The sequence below is a fragment of the Pristiophorus japonicus genome, chromosome 8 (genome assembly GCF_044704955.1).
Source record: "Pristiophorus japonicus isolate sPriJap1 chromosome 8, sPriJap1.hap1, whole genome shotgun sequence".
Taxonomy (NCBI): Eukaryota; Metazoa; Chordata; class Chondrichthyes; family Pristiophoridae; genus Pristiophorus; species Pristiophorus japonicus.
This window is the reverse complement of record NC_091984.1, coordinates 5,032,280-5,046,078: the sequence shown is the minus strand read 5'-3', so window position 1 is coordinate 5,046,078 and position 13,799 is coordinate 5,032,280. Positions and strand designations below refer to the sequence as shown.

The following is a 13,799-nucleotide window of genomic DNA, read 5'->3' as shown; positions in this document are numbered from 1 at the left end:
AGAGACTATTCCTGCTCGCAGTGTAGCAGTTTATAAAACCCGTGGTATTTATTATAGAAACTGGGTTATAAATATCCCCATTACTAGTCTGTATATCAGTCACAACCCAGAGTAACACCTTATGTCATAAAACAGACCGTAGGAGAGTCACCAAACTTGGAATGTGTCAGTGTTTAAAGGGGAATTTTTAAAATCAAAATGAGAATAATTTTGCTTTTCCAGTGTGAGCTGCGGCTGAGATTGAGATGAGATGATGGAGGAAGGAAAATCGATTTTGCTTTTGCAGTTCCTCCCCCTCCCCTGCAGGAGCTGACTCAATCCCAGTCCAGAGACTCGAGCCTAGAATCCAGGCTGACGCTCCTGGTGCAGTACTGAGGGAGTGCTGCACTGTCATGGGGGCAGTACTGAGGGAGCACTGCACTGTCGGAGGGGCAGTACTGAGGGAGTGTTGCACTGTCAGAGGGGCAGTACTGAGGGAGTGCTGCACTGTCTGAGGTGCCATCTTTTGCATGAGACATTAAACCTCGGCCCCATCTGCCCTCTCTGGTAGATAGAAAAGATCCCATGGTCATATAAAGTCATGAAATATAGGATAATTGACATTTGTCTCTTTTGGGATCTTAACAAGAGTCAATTAGCTGCTTCCTATTGGCTGCTGTGATTCTCAACTGATGATTATTCCTGCAGCCAATGGGAGACGTAGTCTGAGATTGGGGATCGAAGGTCGGAGGTCGAAGGTCAGGAGCAGCACCTGTTCCGAAATGCATTGATTTTATTTCTCCCCTAACAGGGAACTGATGCCAAAAGGGAGAGATGATCGATGGGAAACAGACTCTGGTCAGGAGACAGTCACCTCATTGGGTCCCAGTACTGACTGACCAGCCAATCAGAGCATCTGTCTGACACTGTGAACAGCTGGGGGAAACAGTTGGAGTCCCAACACCTGGCACATCTGCACCAATACTCAGAAAAACAGCTGATATCCCAACACATCTGCATCAACACTGGGAAAACAGCTGGAATCCCAACATACGTAACATCTGCACCAATACTCAGAAAACAGCTGGAATCCAAAGACCTGGAACATCTGCACCAACACTGGGAAAACCGCTGAAATCCCAACAACTGTAACATCTGCAAGCACCGAGATCCCTCTCTCTGAGCGGGGTCCAGTCAGAGCGATGCTTCTGTCTGGTTTGTTGCCCCTTCAGGCCCTTTGGGCGGCCCTGTCTCTCGCTGCGCAGCACTTCCCGTCCTGGGGTCACTACGACCTATGTAAGGCTGAGCTTCACTGGGACCAGGGGATGAGTTGGGATTACATGGCCTGCCAGCCCGAGGCCACCCTGCTCACCAGGTTCTTGAAGGTCAGCTTGGATCCCGTCGATAGTACGTGTGGAGAGACCCCCGAGATGTACTGCTCGCTGGTGAGTAGAAGCCTTTCTGAGACAGCCTCTGTTGCCTGTGGTGCTGTGAATGAACGCTCACTGAACGGCCTTTATCAAAGTCAATTCCATCCAAACTCCTACATTTGCTTCATTAACAGAGGCATCGAGTACAAAAGCAAGGGAGTTATGGTGAACCTTTATAAATCACTGGTTAGGCCCCAGCTGGAGTATTGTGTCCAATTCTGGGCAGCGCACTTTAGGAAGGATGTCAAGGCCTTGGAGAGGGTGGAGAGGGGATTTACCAGAATGGTACCTGGGATATGGGACGTCGGTTATGTGGAGAGACTGGAGAAGCTGGGATTTTCCTCCTTCGAGCAGAGAAGGTTAGGGGGAGATTTAATAGAGGTGTTTAAAATCATGAAGTGATTTGATCGAGTAAATAAGGAGAAACTGTTTCCAGTCGGTAACCAGAGGACACAGATTGAAGGTAATTGGAAAAAAAGCCACAGAGGGAGATGAGGAGAATTTTTTCAAGCAGCGAGTTTTTATGATCTGGAATGTGCTGAAAGGGAATTGTAAACAGATTCAATCATAACAAGTCAAAAGGGAATTGGATAAATACTGGAAAAGGAGATGTTTGGAGAGCATTGGGATAAGAGCAGGAGAGTGGGACTAATTGGATAGCTCTGAGCTAGTGGCAGAGAGAGACGATATTAGTGGGAGGAGGATACAGGGATAGGGAGGGGTGTAGGGTGGGAGGGGGTTACAGAGATAGGGAGGGGTGTAGGGTGGGAGGGGGTTACAGAGATAGGGAGGGGTGTAGGGTGGGAGTGGATTACAGAGATAGGGAGGGGTGTAAGGTGGGAGTGGGTTACAGAGATAGGGAGGGGTGTAGGGTGGGAGGGGGTTACAGAGATAGGGAGGGGTGTAGGGTGGGAGGGGGTTACAAAGATAGGAAGGGGTGTAGGATGGGAGGGGGTTACAGGGATAGGGAGGGGTGTAGGATGGGAGTGGGTTACAGAGATAGGGAGGGGAGTAGGATGGGAGTGGGTTACAGAGATAGGGAGGGGTGTAGGGTGGGAGGAGGTTACAAGGATTGGGAGGGGTGTAGGGTGGGAGGGGGTTACAGGGATTGGGAGGGGTGTAGGGTGGGAGGGGGTTACAGAGATAGGGAGGGGCGTAGGGTGGGAGGGGATTACAGGGATAGGGAGAGGTGTAGGGTGGGAGGGGGTTACAGAGATAGGGAGGGGCGTAGGGTGGGAGGGGATTACAGGGATAGGGAGAGGTGTAGGGTGGGAGGGGGTTACAGAGATAGGGAGGGGTGTAGGGTGGGAGGGGGTTACAGAGATAGGGAGGGGTGTAGGATGGGAGGGGGTTACAGGGATAGGGAGGGGTGTAGGATCGGAGTGGGTTACAGAGATAGGGAGGGGTGTAGGAAGGGAGTGGGTTACAGAGATAGGGAGGGGTGTAGGGTGGGAGGGGGTTACAGGGATTGGGAGGGGTGTAGGGTGGGAGGGGGTTACAGAGATAGGGAGGGGCGTAGGGTGGGAGGGGATTACAGGGATAGGGCGAGGTGTAGGGTGGGAGGGGGTTACAGGGATAGGGAGGGGTGTAGGGTGGGAGGGGGTTACAGAGATAGCGAGGGGCGTAGGGTGGGAGGGGATTACAGGGATAGGGAGAGGTGTAGGGTGGGAGGGGGTTACAGGGATAGGGAGGGGTGTAGGGTGGGAGGGGGTTACAGGGATAGGGAGGGGTGTAGGAACTGGAGGGGGCTACAGAGATAGGAGGAGTTTATGGTGGGAGGGGGTTACAGAGATAGGGAGGGGTATAGGGCTGGAGAGGGTTACAGAGATAGGGAGAGATGTAGGGCTGAAGAGGGTTACAGAGATAGGGAGAGGTTAAGGGCTGGAAGGGGTTACAGAGATAGGGAGGGGTGAGGCTATGCCATGATTTCAAAACGAGGATGAGTATTTTAGAATTGAAGCGTTGCTGGACTGGGAGCCAATGTCTGTCAGCGAGCACAGGAGTGATGGGTGAACGGGACTTGGTGTGTGTCAGGATATGGGCAGCAGAGTTTTGGATGAACTTACAGAGGGAGCAAGCTGGGACGCCGGCTGGGAAAGTGTTGGAATAGTCGGGTCGAGAGGTAACAAAGGCAAGGATGAGGGTTTAAGCAGCAGTTGAGCCAGGGGCAGGGACGGGCGATGTGACTGAGGTGTAAGTAGGTGGTCTTGGTGAAGGAGGAGATATGGGGATGGAATAACAGTCTGATAAGTTGCAGTTAGTGGAACAATGAGGAGATGTTACACTGCTGGACTGAACAGGAAAGGTCAGGACAGTTAAACCCCAAAATTCACTGGTTCCCAGTGTCACACCGGAAGGGGGGCAGTGTTTGTAAAATTAGACACGGTAATAGATGTGAGGAGGGTGGTCGAATGTTTATAAACACCCCCTGGAGCCCCTGACCCTGTGTCTGAGCCCTGTCCCATATCCCAGTGGGGAATATGTCCCATTGTGTCTGAGCCCTGTCCCATATCCCAGTGGGGAATATGTCCCACTGTGTCTGAGCCCTGTCCCATGTCCCCAGTGGGAAATATGTCCCATTGTGTCTGAGCTCTGTCCCATATCCCCAGTGGGGAATATGTCATTGAGATGTAAATTCAGGCCTGTTTCTAAATATTAATGATCCTCTCGGTGAGTTAATCATCTCCTCAGGATAACTGGTTCCGACATCACTGTTCGAGGGGAAATTCCTGGTTTAATAATCAGCTGTATTATTCAGCAATAATTGAAATGTATAATTTATTGCAGAACATGCAGTTTATCGGAGGGAATTATTCTCCAGCTCAATTAGTGATCTGTTATAAAAACAATCCAAGTCTTTGAGGTAAACCTTCCAGCTGTTGCATATTGCACTGTGGGAGCTGTGTGTGAAACACTGCCCGGACCCAGTGAGACCAGACTAGGTGTTACTGTGTCAATCTCACACCTCAGGACATCCCAAAGCTTTTTTCTTAATTTTGCACACCAATCTCTTGTGTGGGACCTTGTCAAAAGCCTTTTGAAAGTCCAAATACACCACATCCACTGGTTTTCCCTTGTCCACTCTGCTAGTTACATCCTCAAAAAAACTCCAGAAGATTCGTCAAGCATGATTTCCCTTTCACAAATCCATGCTGACTTGGACCGATCCTGTCACTGCTTTCCAAATGCGCTGCTATTTCATCCTTAATGATTGATTCCAACATTTTCCCCACTACTGATGTCAGGCTAACTGGTCTATAATTACCCGTTTTCTCTCTCCCTCCTTTCTTAAAAAGTGATGTTACATTAGCTACCCTCCAGTCCATAGGAACTGATCCAGAGTCGATAGACTGTTGGAAAATGATCACCAATACATCCATTATTTCTAGGGCAACTTCCTTAAGTACTCTGGGATGCAGACGATCAGGCCCCGGGGATTTATCGGCCTTCAATCCCATCAATTTCCCTAACACAATTTCCCGTCTAATAAGGATATCCTTCAGTTCCTCCTTCTCACTAGACCCTTAGTCCCCTAGTACCTCCGGAAGGTTATTTGTGTCTTCTTTTGTGAAGAGAGAACCAATGTATTTGTTCAATTGGTCTGTGATTTCTTTGTTCCCCATTATAAATTCACCTGAATCCGACTGCAAGGGATCTACGTTTGTCTTCACTAATCTTTTTCTCTTCACATATCTATAGAAGCTTTTGCAGTCAGTTTTTATGTTGCCAACAAGCTTCCCCCCGTACTCTATTTTCCCCCTCTTAATTAAATCCTGAGTCCTCCTCTGCTGAATTCCAAATTTCTCCCAGTCCTCAGGTTTGCTGCTTTTTCTGGCCAATTTATATGCCTCTTCCTTGGATTTAACACTATCCTTAATTTCCCTTGGTTAGCCACGGTTGAGCCACCTTCCCCATTTTATTTTTACTCCAGACAGGGATGTACAATTATTGAAGTTCATCCATGTGATCTTTAAATATTTGCGATTGCCTATCCACCGTCAACCCTTTAAGTATCATTTGCCAGTCTATTCTAGCCAATTCATGCCTCAAACCATCGAAGTTATCTTTCCTTAAGTTCAGGATCCTAGTTTCTGAATTAACTGTGTCACTCTCCATCTTAATAAAGAATTCTACCATATTATGGTCACTCTTCTCCAAGGGACTATGCGCAACAAGATTGCTAATTAGTCCCTTCTCATTACATATCACCCAGTCTAGGATGGCCAGTTCTCTCGTTGGTTCCTCAACATATTGGTCTTGAAAACCATCCTTAATACACTCTAGGAAATCCTCCTCCACCACATTGCTACCAGTTTGGTTAGCCCAATCAATATGCAGGTTAAAGTTGCCCATGATAACTGCTGTACCTTTATTGCACACGTCCCTTATTTCTTGTTTGATGCTGTCCCCAACCTCACTACTACTGTTTGGTGGTCTGTACACAACTCCCACTAGCGTTTTCTGCCCTTTGGTATTCCGCAGCTCCACCTATACCGATTCCACATCATCCAAGCTAATGTCCCTCCTTACTATTGCATTAATTTCCTCTTTAACCAGCAACGCCACCCCACCTCCTTTTCCTTTCTGTCTATCCTTCCTAAATGTTGAATACCCCTGGATGTTGAGTTCCAAGCCTTGGTCACCCCGGAGCCATGTCTCCGTGATGCCAATTACATCATATCCGTTAACTGCTATCTAGGCAGTTAATTTGTCCACCTTATTCCGAATACTCCTCGCATTGAAGCACAGAGCCTTCTGGCTTGTCTTTTTAACATACTTTGTCCCTTTAGCATTTTGCTGTAATGTGGCCCTTTTTGTTTTTTGCATTGGATTTCTCTGCCCTCCACTTTTACTATTCTCCTTTCTATATTTTACTTCTGCCTCCATTTTATTCCCTCTGTCTCCCTGCATAGGTTCCCGTCCCCCTGCCATATTAGTTCAACTCCTCCCCAACAACACTCGCAAACACTCCCCCTAGGACACTGGTTCCGGTCCTGCCCAGGTGCAGACTGTCTGGTTTGTACTGGACCCACCTCCCCCAGAACTGGTTCCAATGTCCCAGGAATTTGAATCCCTTCTGCACCACTAATCAAGCTGAGCTATCCTGCGATTCCTATTCTGACTAGCACGTGGCACTGGTAGCAATCCTGAGATTACTACTTTTGAGGTTCTACTTATTAATTTAGCTCCTAGCTCCCTACATTCATCTCATCCCGTTGGACCTCATCCCGTTTTTTTACCTATATCATTGGTACCTATATGTACCACGACAACTGGCTGTTCACCCTCCCTTTTCAGAATGTCCTGCACCTGCTCAGAGACACCCTTGACCCTTGCACCAGGGAGGCAACATACCATCCTGGAGTCTCGGTTGTGGCCACAGAAACGTCTATCTATTCCCCTTACAATCGAATTCCCTATCAGTATAGCTCTCCCACTCTTTTTCCTGCCCTCCTGTGCAGCAGAGCCACCCATGATGCCATGAACTTGGCTGCTGCTGCTCTCCCCTCAACAGTACCCAAAGCGATGTATCTGTTTTGCAGGGGGATGACTGCAGGGGACCCCTGCATTACCTTCCTTGCACTGCTCTTCCTGTTGGTCACCCATTCCCTAACTGGCTGTGTACCCTTTACCTGCGTTAAGACCAACTCGCTAAACGTGCTATTCATGTCATCCTCAGCATCGTGGATGCTCCAGGGTAAATCCACCCTCAGCTCCAGTGCCATAATGCTGTCTGTCAGGTGCTGCAGGTGGATGCACTTCCTGCATATGTCGTCATCAGGGACACTGGAAGCGTCCCTGACTTCCCACATATTACAGGAAGAGCATAACACGTGTCCGAGCTCTCCTGCCATAACTTAATTTGGCAACAACAATGCTAAAGGTTACTTACTGATAAAGGAAAAGAAAAAGAAAAGCTACTCACCATTTTCCAGCCGATCACTTACCCCCTTGGCTGTGACGTCATCTTTCGATTTCTTTCTGCTTTTTTGCCTTCTGCCCTTGGTGCAGCTGCACCAGCTAGCTTCCTCGACCACAAACTCCTGCTGGGCCTTTTATAGGCCTCCCCACGCTGCCTCCGACTACTCTGCTCGAACTCCCCTCTTGCCTCCTGTTCTGCCCACCTGACCAGTACATTGATATCTTCCTGCAGTCTACAGCTTTCTTCTTCATTATCAACCACACATCCGATTTTAGTATCATCTGCAAACTTCTTTACCATACCCAGTCCATTCAAGTCTAAATCATTGATATATACCACAAAAAGCAAAGGACCTAGAACTGAGCCCTGTGGAACCCCACTGCGAACAGCCTTCCAGTTACAAAAACACCCATCAACAATTATACTTTGCTTCCTGCCTCTGAGCCAATTTTGAATCCATCTTGCCACTTTGTCCTGGATCCCATGGGCTTTTACTTTCGTGACCAGTCTGCCATGTGGGACCTAATTAAAAGCCTTGCTAAAATTCATATACACTACATCAAATGCAGCACCCTCATCGACCCTCTTTGTTACCTCTTCAAAAAATTCAATCAAGTGACCTTCCCTTAACAAATCCATGCTGACTGTCCTTGATTAATCCGTGTCTTTCTGAATGAAGATTTATCCTGTCCCTCAGAATTTTCTCCAATAATTTTCCCACCAGAGGTTAGGCTGACTGGCCTGTAATTACTCGGTCTATACCTTTCTCCCTTTTTAAACAAAGGTACCATGTTCGCAGTCTTCCAGTCCTGTTACTGGACCAGTAATCCAGAGAACGAGACTTCCAATCCCACCATGGGCTTTGAGACTGGGCAGAGGGAGATACTGCCGGTCCTGCTGGGAGACTCAGTCCCAGTCACATTCTTCATTTTTTAAACATTTGTTCACGGGATGTGGGCGTCGCTGGCAAGACTGGCATTTATTGCCCATCCCTAATTGCCCTCAAGAAGGTGGTGGTGAGCTGCCTTCTTGAACCACTGCAGTCCGTGTGGTGAAGGTACTCCCACAGTGCTGTTAGGGAGGGAGTTCCAGGATTCTGACCCAGCGATGATGAAGGAACAGCGATATACTTCCAGGTCAGGATGGTGTGTGACTTGGAGCGGAATCTGGAGGTGATGCTGCTCCCATGCGCGTGCTGCCCTTGTCCTTCTCGGTGGTAGAGGTCACGGGTTTGGGAGGTGCTGCCGAAGAAGCCTTGGTGAATTGTTGTAGTGTATCTTGGAGATGGTACATACTGCAGACACGGTACGTCCTTGGTGAGGGACTGAATGTTTAAGCCGCTGGGTGGGGTGCTGATCAAGCGGGCTGCTTTGTGTTGGATAGTGTCGAGCTTTTTGAGTGTTGTTGGAGCTGCACTCATCCAGGCAAGTGGATGACTTGCGCCCTGAAGATGGTGGAAATACTTTGGGGAGTCAGGAGGTGAGACACTCGCCACTTGGGTGTTGCCGGACCGGGAGCCAACGTTGGTCAGTGAGCACAGGGGTGATGGGGGAATGGGATTTGGTGTGAGTTAGGATACGGAGAGGCTGAGTTTTGAACAAGCTGAAGGTTACGGAGGGTGGAAGGTGGGAGGCCGGCCAGGGGAACACTGGATTAGTCGAGTCTGGAGGTAACAAAGGCTTGGATGAGGGTTTCAGCAGCAGATGAGCCGAGGGAGGACGGAGACGGGCGATGTTACAGAGGTGGAAGTGGGTGATCTTGGTGATGGAGCGGATATGATTTTTTTTTAGTTTTTCCAGACCAAAGGTGTCAGTTAATCCTCATCGATCTCATTGTGGGAAATAGAATCTCCCGCTGGCTCTGTAATCCTCAATTTGTTCATCTCTGGCACCAGCTCAAAGGATTTGCCTCCTATTCCACTTCAGTGCCGATTTGTTCATTCATTTGAGTGTTTCTCGTGCTGCAAAGCTAAACTCACAGTGACTCTGCACAAACCGAGGGAGAGGCACATCTGGAATACTGCGGGCAGAGTGGGCTCCTCATTGTAGGAGGGGCACAGTGACACAGTGTGACCGGGGGGAGGGGAGAGAGAGATGGGACACGGGGCACCGTGACACAGTGTGCCCAGGGGTAAGGGGAGAGAGAGATGGGACACAGGGCACAGTGACACAGTGTGCCCAGGGGTGAGGGGAGAGAGAGATGGGACACTGGGCACAGTGACAGTGTGACCAAGGGTGAGGGGAGAGCGAGATGGGACACAGGGCACAGTGACAGTGTGACCAAGGGTGAGGGGAGGGAGAGATGGGACACGGAGCACAGTGACACAGTGTGACCAGGGGTGAGGGGGTGAGGGGAGAGAGAGAGATGGGACATGAGGCACAGTGACAGTGTGACCAAGGGTGAGGGGAGAGAGACATGGGACACAGTGATACAGTGTGACCAGGGGTGAGGGGGTGAGGGGAGAGAGACATGGGACACAGTGATACAGTGTGACCAGGGGTGAGGGGGTGAGGGGAGAGAGAGATGGGACACAGGGCACAGTGACACAATGTAACCAGGGGTGAGGAGAGGCAGATGAGATACAGGGCACAGTGACACAGTGTGACCAGGGGTGAGGGGGTGAGGGGAGAGAGAGATGGGACACAGGGCACCGTGACACAGACTGACCAGGGGAGAATTAATTTATAAAGTGACAGATTCACCTCACTATTTCGCTCCCTTTAAATTCAGTCACTCTCGATGAGTTTGAAGGATGATGTGGTTAACTAGAAATCCTCATCTCAGTGAATTCACTACATGTGTTGTGAGGTTTGCTCGAACTGTCGAATTAAAGGGAGGATCATCACTACTTCTATAGAAACACAGTCTGGGCCTTGCTCAGCTAAAAGGCTGACAAGACAATTATTTCTGAATCCGAGCACCAATTATGGAAATCCCAGCGAGTCGTGACAGCAGGTGAATGTAAATATGGAGTTTCTCCTTCTCAACTTCAAAATAAAAAGACTTGCATTTCTGTATCACCTTTCATGGCCTCACAATGTCCCATTGTGTGATTGATAGGACAGTGTAGAGGGAGCTTTATTCTGTATCTAACCCCGTGCTGTACCTGCCCTGGGAGTGTTTGATGGGACAGTGTCGAGGGAGCTTTATTCTGTATCTAACCCCGTGCTGTACCTGCCCTGGGAGTGTTTGATGGGACAGTGTCGAGGGAGCTTTACTCTGTATCTAACCCCGTGCTGTACCTGCCCTGGGAGTGTTTGATGGGACAGTTTAGGAGGAGTGTTACTCTATTTCCAACCCATGCTGTACCTGTCCAGACCACAGCGTGAGCAGCGAATACAGTATACTAAATTGAAAGAAGTACAAGTAAATCATTGTTTCACCTGGAAGGAGTATTTGGGGTCCTGGATAGTGGGAAGAGAGGAGGTAAAAGGGAAGGTGTTGCATTTCCTGCGCTTGCACGGGATAGTGCCGAGGGGGTGCTGGGGGTGACTGCGGAATGGACCAGGGTGTTGCAGAGGGAGCGATCCCTTCGGAATGATGAGGGGGAGGGGAGGGGAAGGTGGTGGGATCACACTGGAGGTGGCAGAAATGGTGGAGGATGATCTGTCCAAATTAACCTTTTTCTAACTTCTGCCATTACCTTTTCAGTTCAGCCCATCATCCCATTTGTCTCTCTAATCTCTCCTGCCTTCCACCCTATCACAGACCTTCCCTTTTGTTCTTGCCTCCTCTCCCCCTTTCACTGCTCCTTAAAAATCTGTTCTTTTCGAACATTCGCCATTCTGACGACGGGTCATCGACCTGAAACGTTAACTCTGTTTTTCCCTCCACAGATGCTGCCTGACCCGCTGAGTATTTCCAACATTTTACTTGGAAACATAGAAAATAGGTGCAGGAGTAGGCCATTCGGCCCTTCGAGCCTGCACCACCATTCAATGAGTTCATGGCTGAACATGCAACTTCAGTACCCCATTCCTGCTTTCTCGCCATACCCCTTGATCCCCCTAGTAGTAAGGACTACATCTAACTCCTTTTTGAATATATTTAGTGAATTGGCCTCAACAACTTTCTGTGGTAGAGAATTCCACAGGTTCATCACTCTCTGGGTGAAGACGTTTCTCCTCATCTCAGTCCTAAATGGCTTACCCCTTATCCTTAGACTGTGACCCCTGGTTCTGGACTTCCCCAACATTGGGAACATTCTTCCCTCATCTAACCTGTCTAAACCCGTCAGAATTTTAAACGTTTCTATGAGATCCCCTCTCATTCTTCTGAACTCCAGTGAATACAAGCCCAGTTGATCCAGTCTTTCTTGATATGTCAGTCCCGCCATCCTAGGAATCAGTCTGGTGAACCTTCGCTGCACTCCCTCAATAGCAAGAATGTCCTTCCTCAAGTTAGGAGACCAAAACTGTACACAATACTCCAGGTGTGGCCTCACCAAGGCCCTGTACAACTGTAGTAACACCTCCATGCCCCTGTACTCAAATCCCCTCGCTATGAAGGCCAACATGCCATTTTCTTTCTTAACTGCCTGCTGTACCTGCATGCCAACCTTCAATGACTGATGTACCATGACACCCAGGTCTCGTTGCACCTCCCCTTTTCCTAATCTGTCACCAAAGTGGATAACCTCACATTTATCCACATTATACTTAATCTGTTTTTATTTCATGTTCCAGCATCCGCAGTATTTTGCTTTTATATTATATAGAATTAGGGAAGTCCTGCTACAACTGTACAGGGCGTTGGTGAGGCCACACCTGGAGCACTGCGTACAGGTTTGGTCTCCTTATTTAAGGAGGGATACACTTGCATTGGAGGCAGTTCAGAGAAGGTTCACGAGATTGATTCCTGACATGAAGGGATTGCCTTATGAAGAAAGGTTGATAAGTGAGTCAAGGGTTATGGGGAGCGGGCAGGGAAGTGGATTTGATGCCCAGATCAGAGGGACCATAAATGGCAGAGCAGGTTTGAGGGGCCAAATGGCCTACTCCTGCTCCTATTTCTTATGTTCTTATTTTCTGTGCTGTGAGATTCTGTGATATTTCCCCTCTTTTAAGGGAGTTTGCTTTAAGCAGGTTGGAACAGCAGACGGGATGTCAGTCTGAACGAGCCAAACATTCACTCTGTAATATCGCAGTCCATTCTATTGGGTCTGGGACTAAACCTTTAACACTCAGACAGGAAATCGAGGGCCCGGGAGAGGCGACAGTAAGTGGATTAAACCTGAGACTATAGACTTTATCCCCATAAATCCTGTCCCTGACCAATGTCTCACTCACTGCCCACTGTCCCCAGTAAACCGGCTGCACATTAAACTTTCCCAGTCTCTTTATTCCTGGATCAGAGCTCCCTCACTGCGCTGCTGTCTCTGACAATGTTCTGCTCACTTTAGCAGCTCAGACAGGAGAATGTTTGAAGAATGATTTACTGTTGTTGTGGCGAAGGCTGACTGACCCCTGACCCTGTCACCAGCGGATGGATTTTTCTATCGAGCAGTTTGAATGATGAGGAGTCTCGGTTCCATCTCCTGTTATTCTCTGTTTCCCGTTCTCTGTATTGCCCACGCGCAAATTTAATCATAAACACAGATAGAGGCAGACAAGCAAGGTCGAGAGTTCAAGTCCCACTCCAGAGACTAGAGTACATAATCCAGACCGACACTCCCAGTGCAGTACTGAGGGACTGCTGCACTGTCTGAGGCGCAGTACTGAGGAAGTGCTGCACTGTTGAAGGGGCAGTACTGAGGGAGTGCTGCATTATCGGAAGGACAGTACTGAGGGAGTGCTGCACTGTCGGAGGGGCAGTACTGAGGGAGTGCTGCACTGTTGGAGGGCCAGTACTGAGGGAGTGCTGCATTATCGGAAGGACAGTATTGAGGGAGTGCTGCACTGTCGGAGGGGCAGTACTGAGGGGGCGCTGCACTGTCATAGGTGCAGTACTGAGGGAGTGCTGCACTGTTGGAGGGGCAGTACTTAGGGAGCGCTGCACTGTCGAAGGGGCAGGGCTGAGGGAGCGCTGCACTGTCGGAGGGGCAGTACTGAGTGAGCGCTGCACTGTCGGAGGGGCAGTACTGAGTGAGCACTGCACTGTCGGAGGGGCAGTACTGAGGGAGTGCTGCACTGTCGGAGGGGCAGTACTGAGGGAGCGCTGCATTGTCGGAGGGGCAGTACTGAGGGAGTGCTGCACTGTTAGAGGGTCAGTACTGAGGTTGTGAATGGTGCTTTAGAATTCATTCTTCCCTCTCCCTCTCCCTCCCACATTATGTGAGCTCATTCACCAGAAGCACTGTGTATTTTGTGGGTGGAGTTCAGTTCTCGCTGCCAGCTCCTATTTGATTCATCCCCCCCCCACCCTCCCCGCCCACCCCTCCCCCACCCAGTAACCCGCTCACTGACGGAGCTGAAATGAGCCTGGGATTACAGTGTGTATTTAAATCTGGTTTGTCAGACAGTCGGTGG

General features: G+C 49.2%; 1 protein-coding gene across 1 annotated transcript in view; it reads left to right on the top strand.

The window, feature by feature from the left end:
• Positions 1 to 1,181: 1,181 nt before the first annotated feature.
• Positions 1,182 to 13,799, top strand: part of LOC139268003 (netrin-G1-like) — a 40,772-nt gene continuing 28,154 nt past the window's right edge. The window contains exon 1 of the mRNA XM_070885967.1: positions 1,182 to 1,424. Within this exon, the coding sequence (XP_070742068.1) occupies positions 1,182 to 1,424 (243 nt within the window). The remainder of the gene's footprint in view (positions 1,425 to 13,799) is intronic.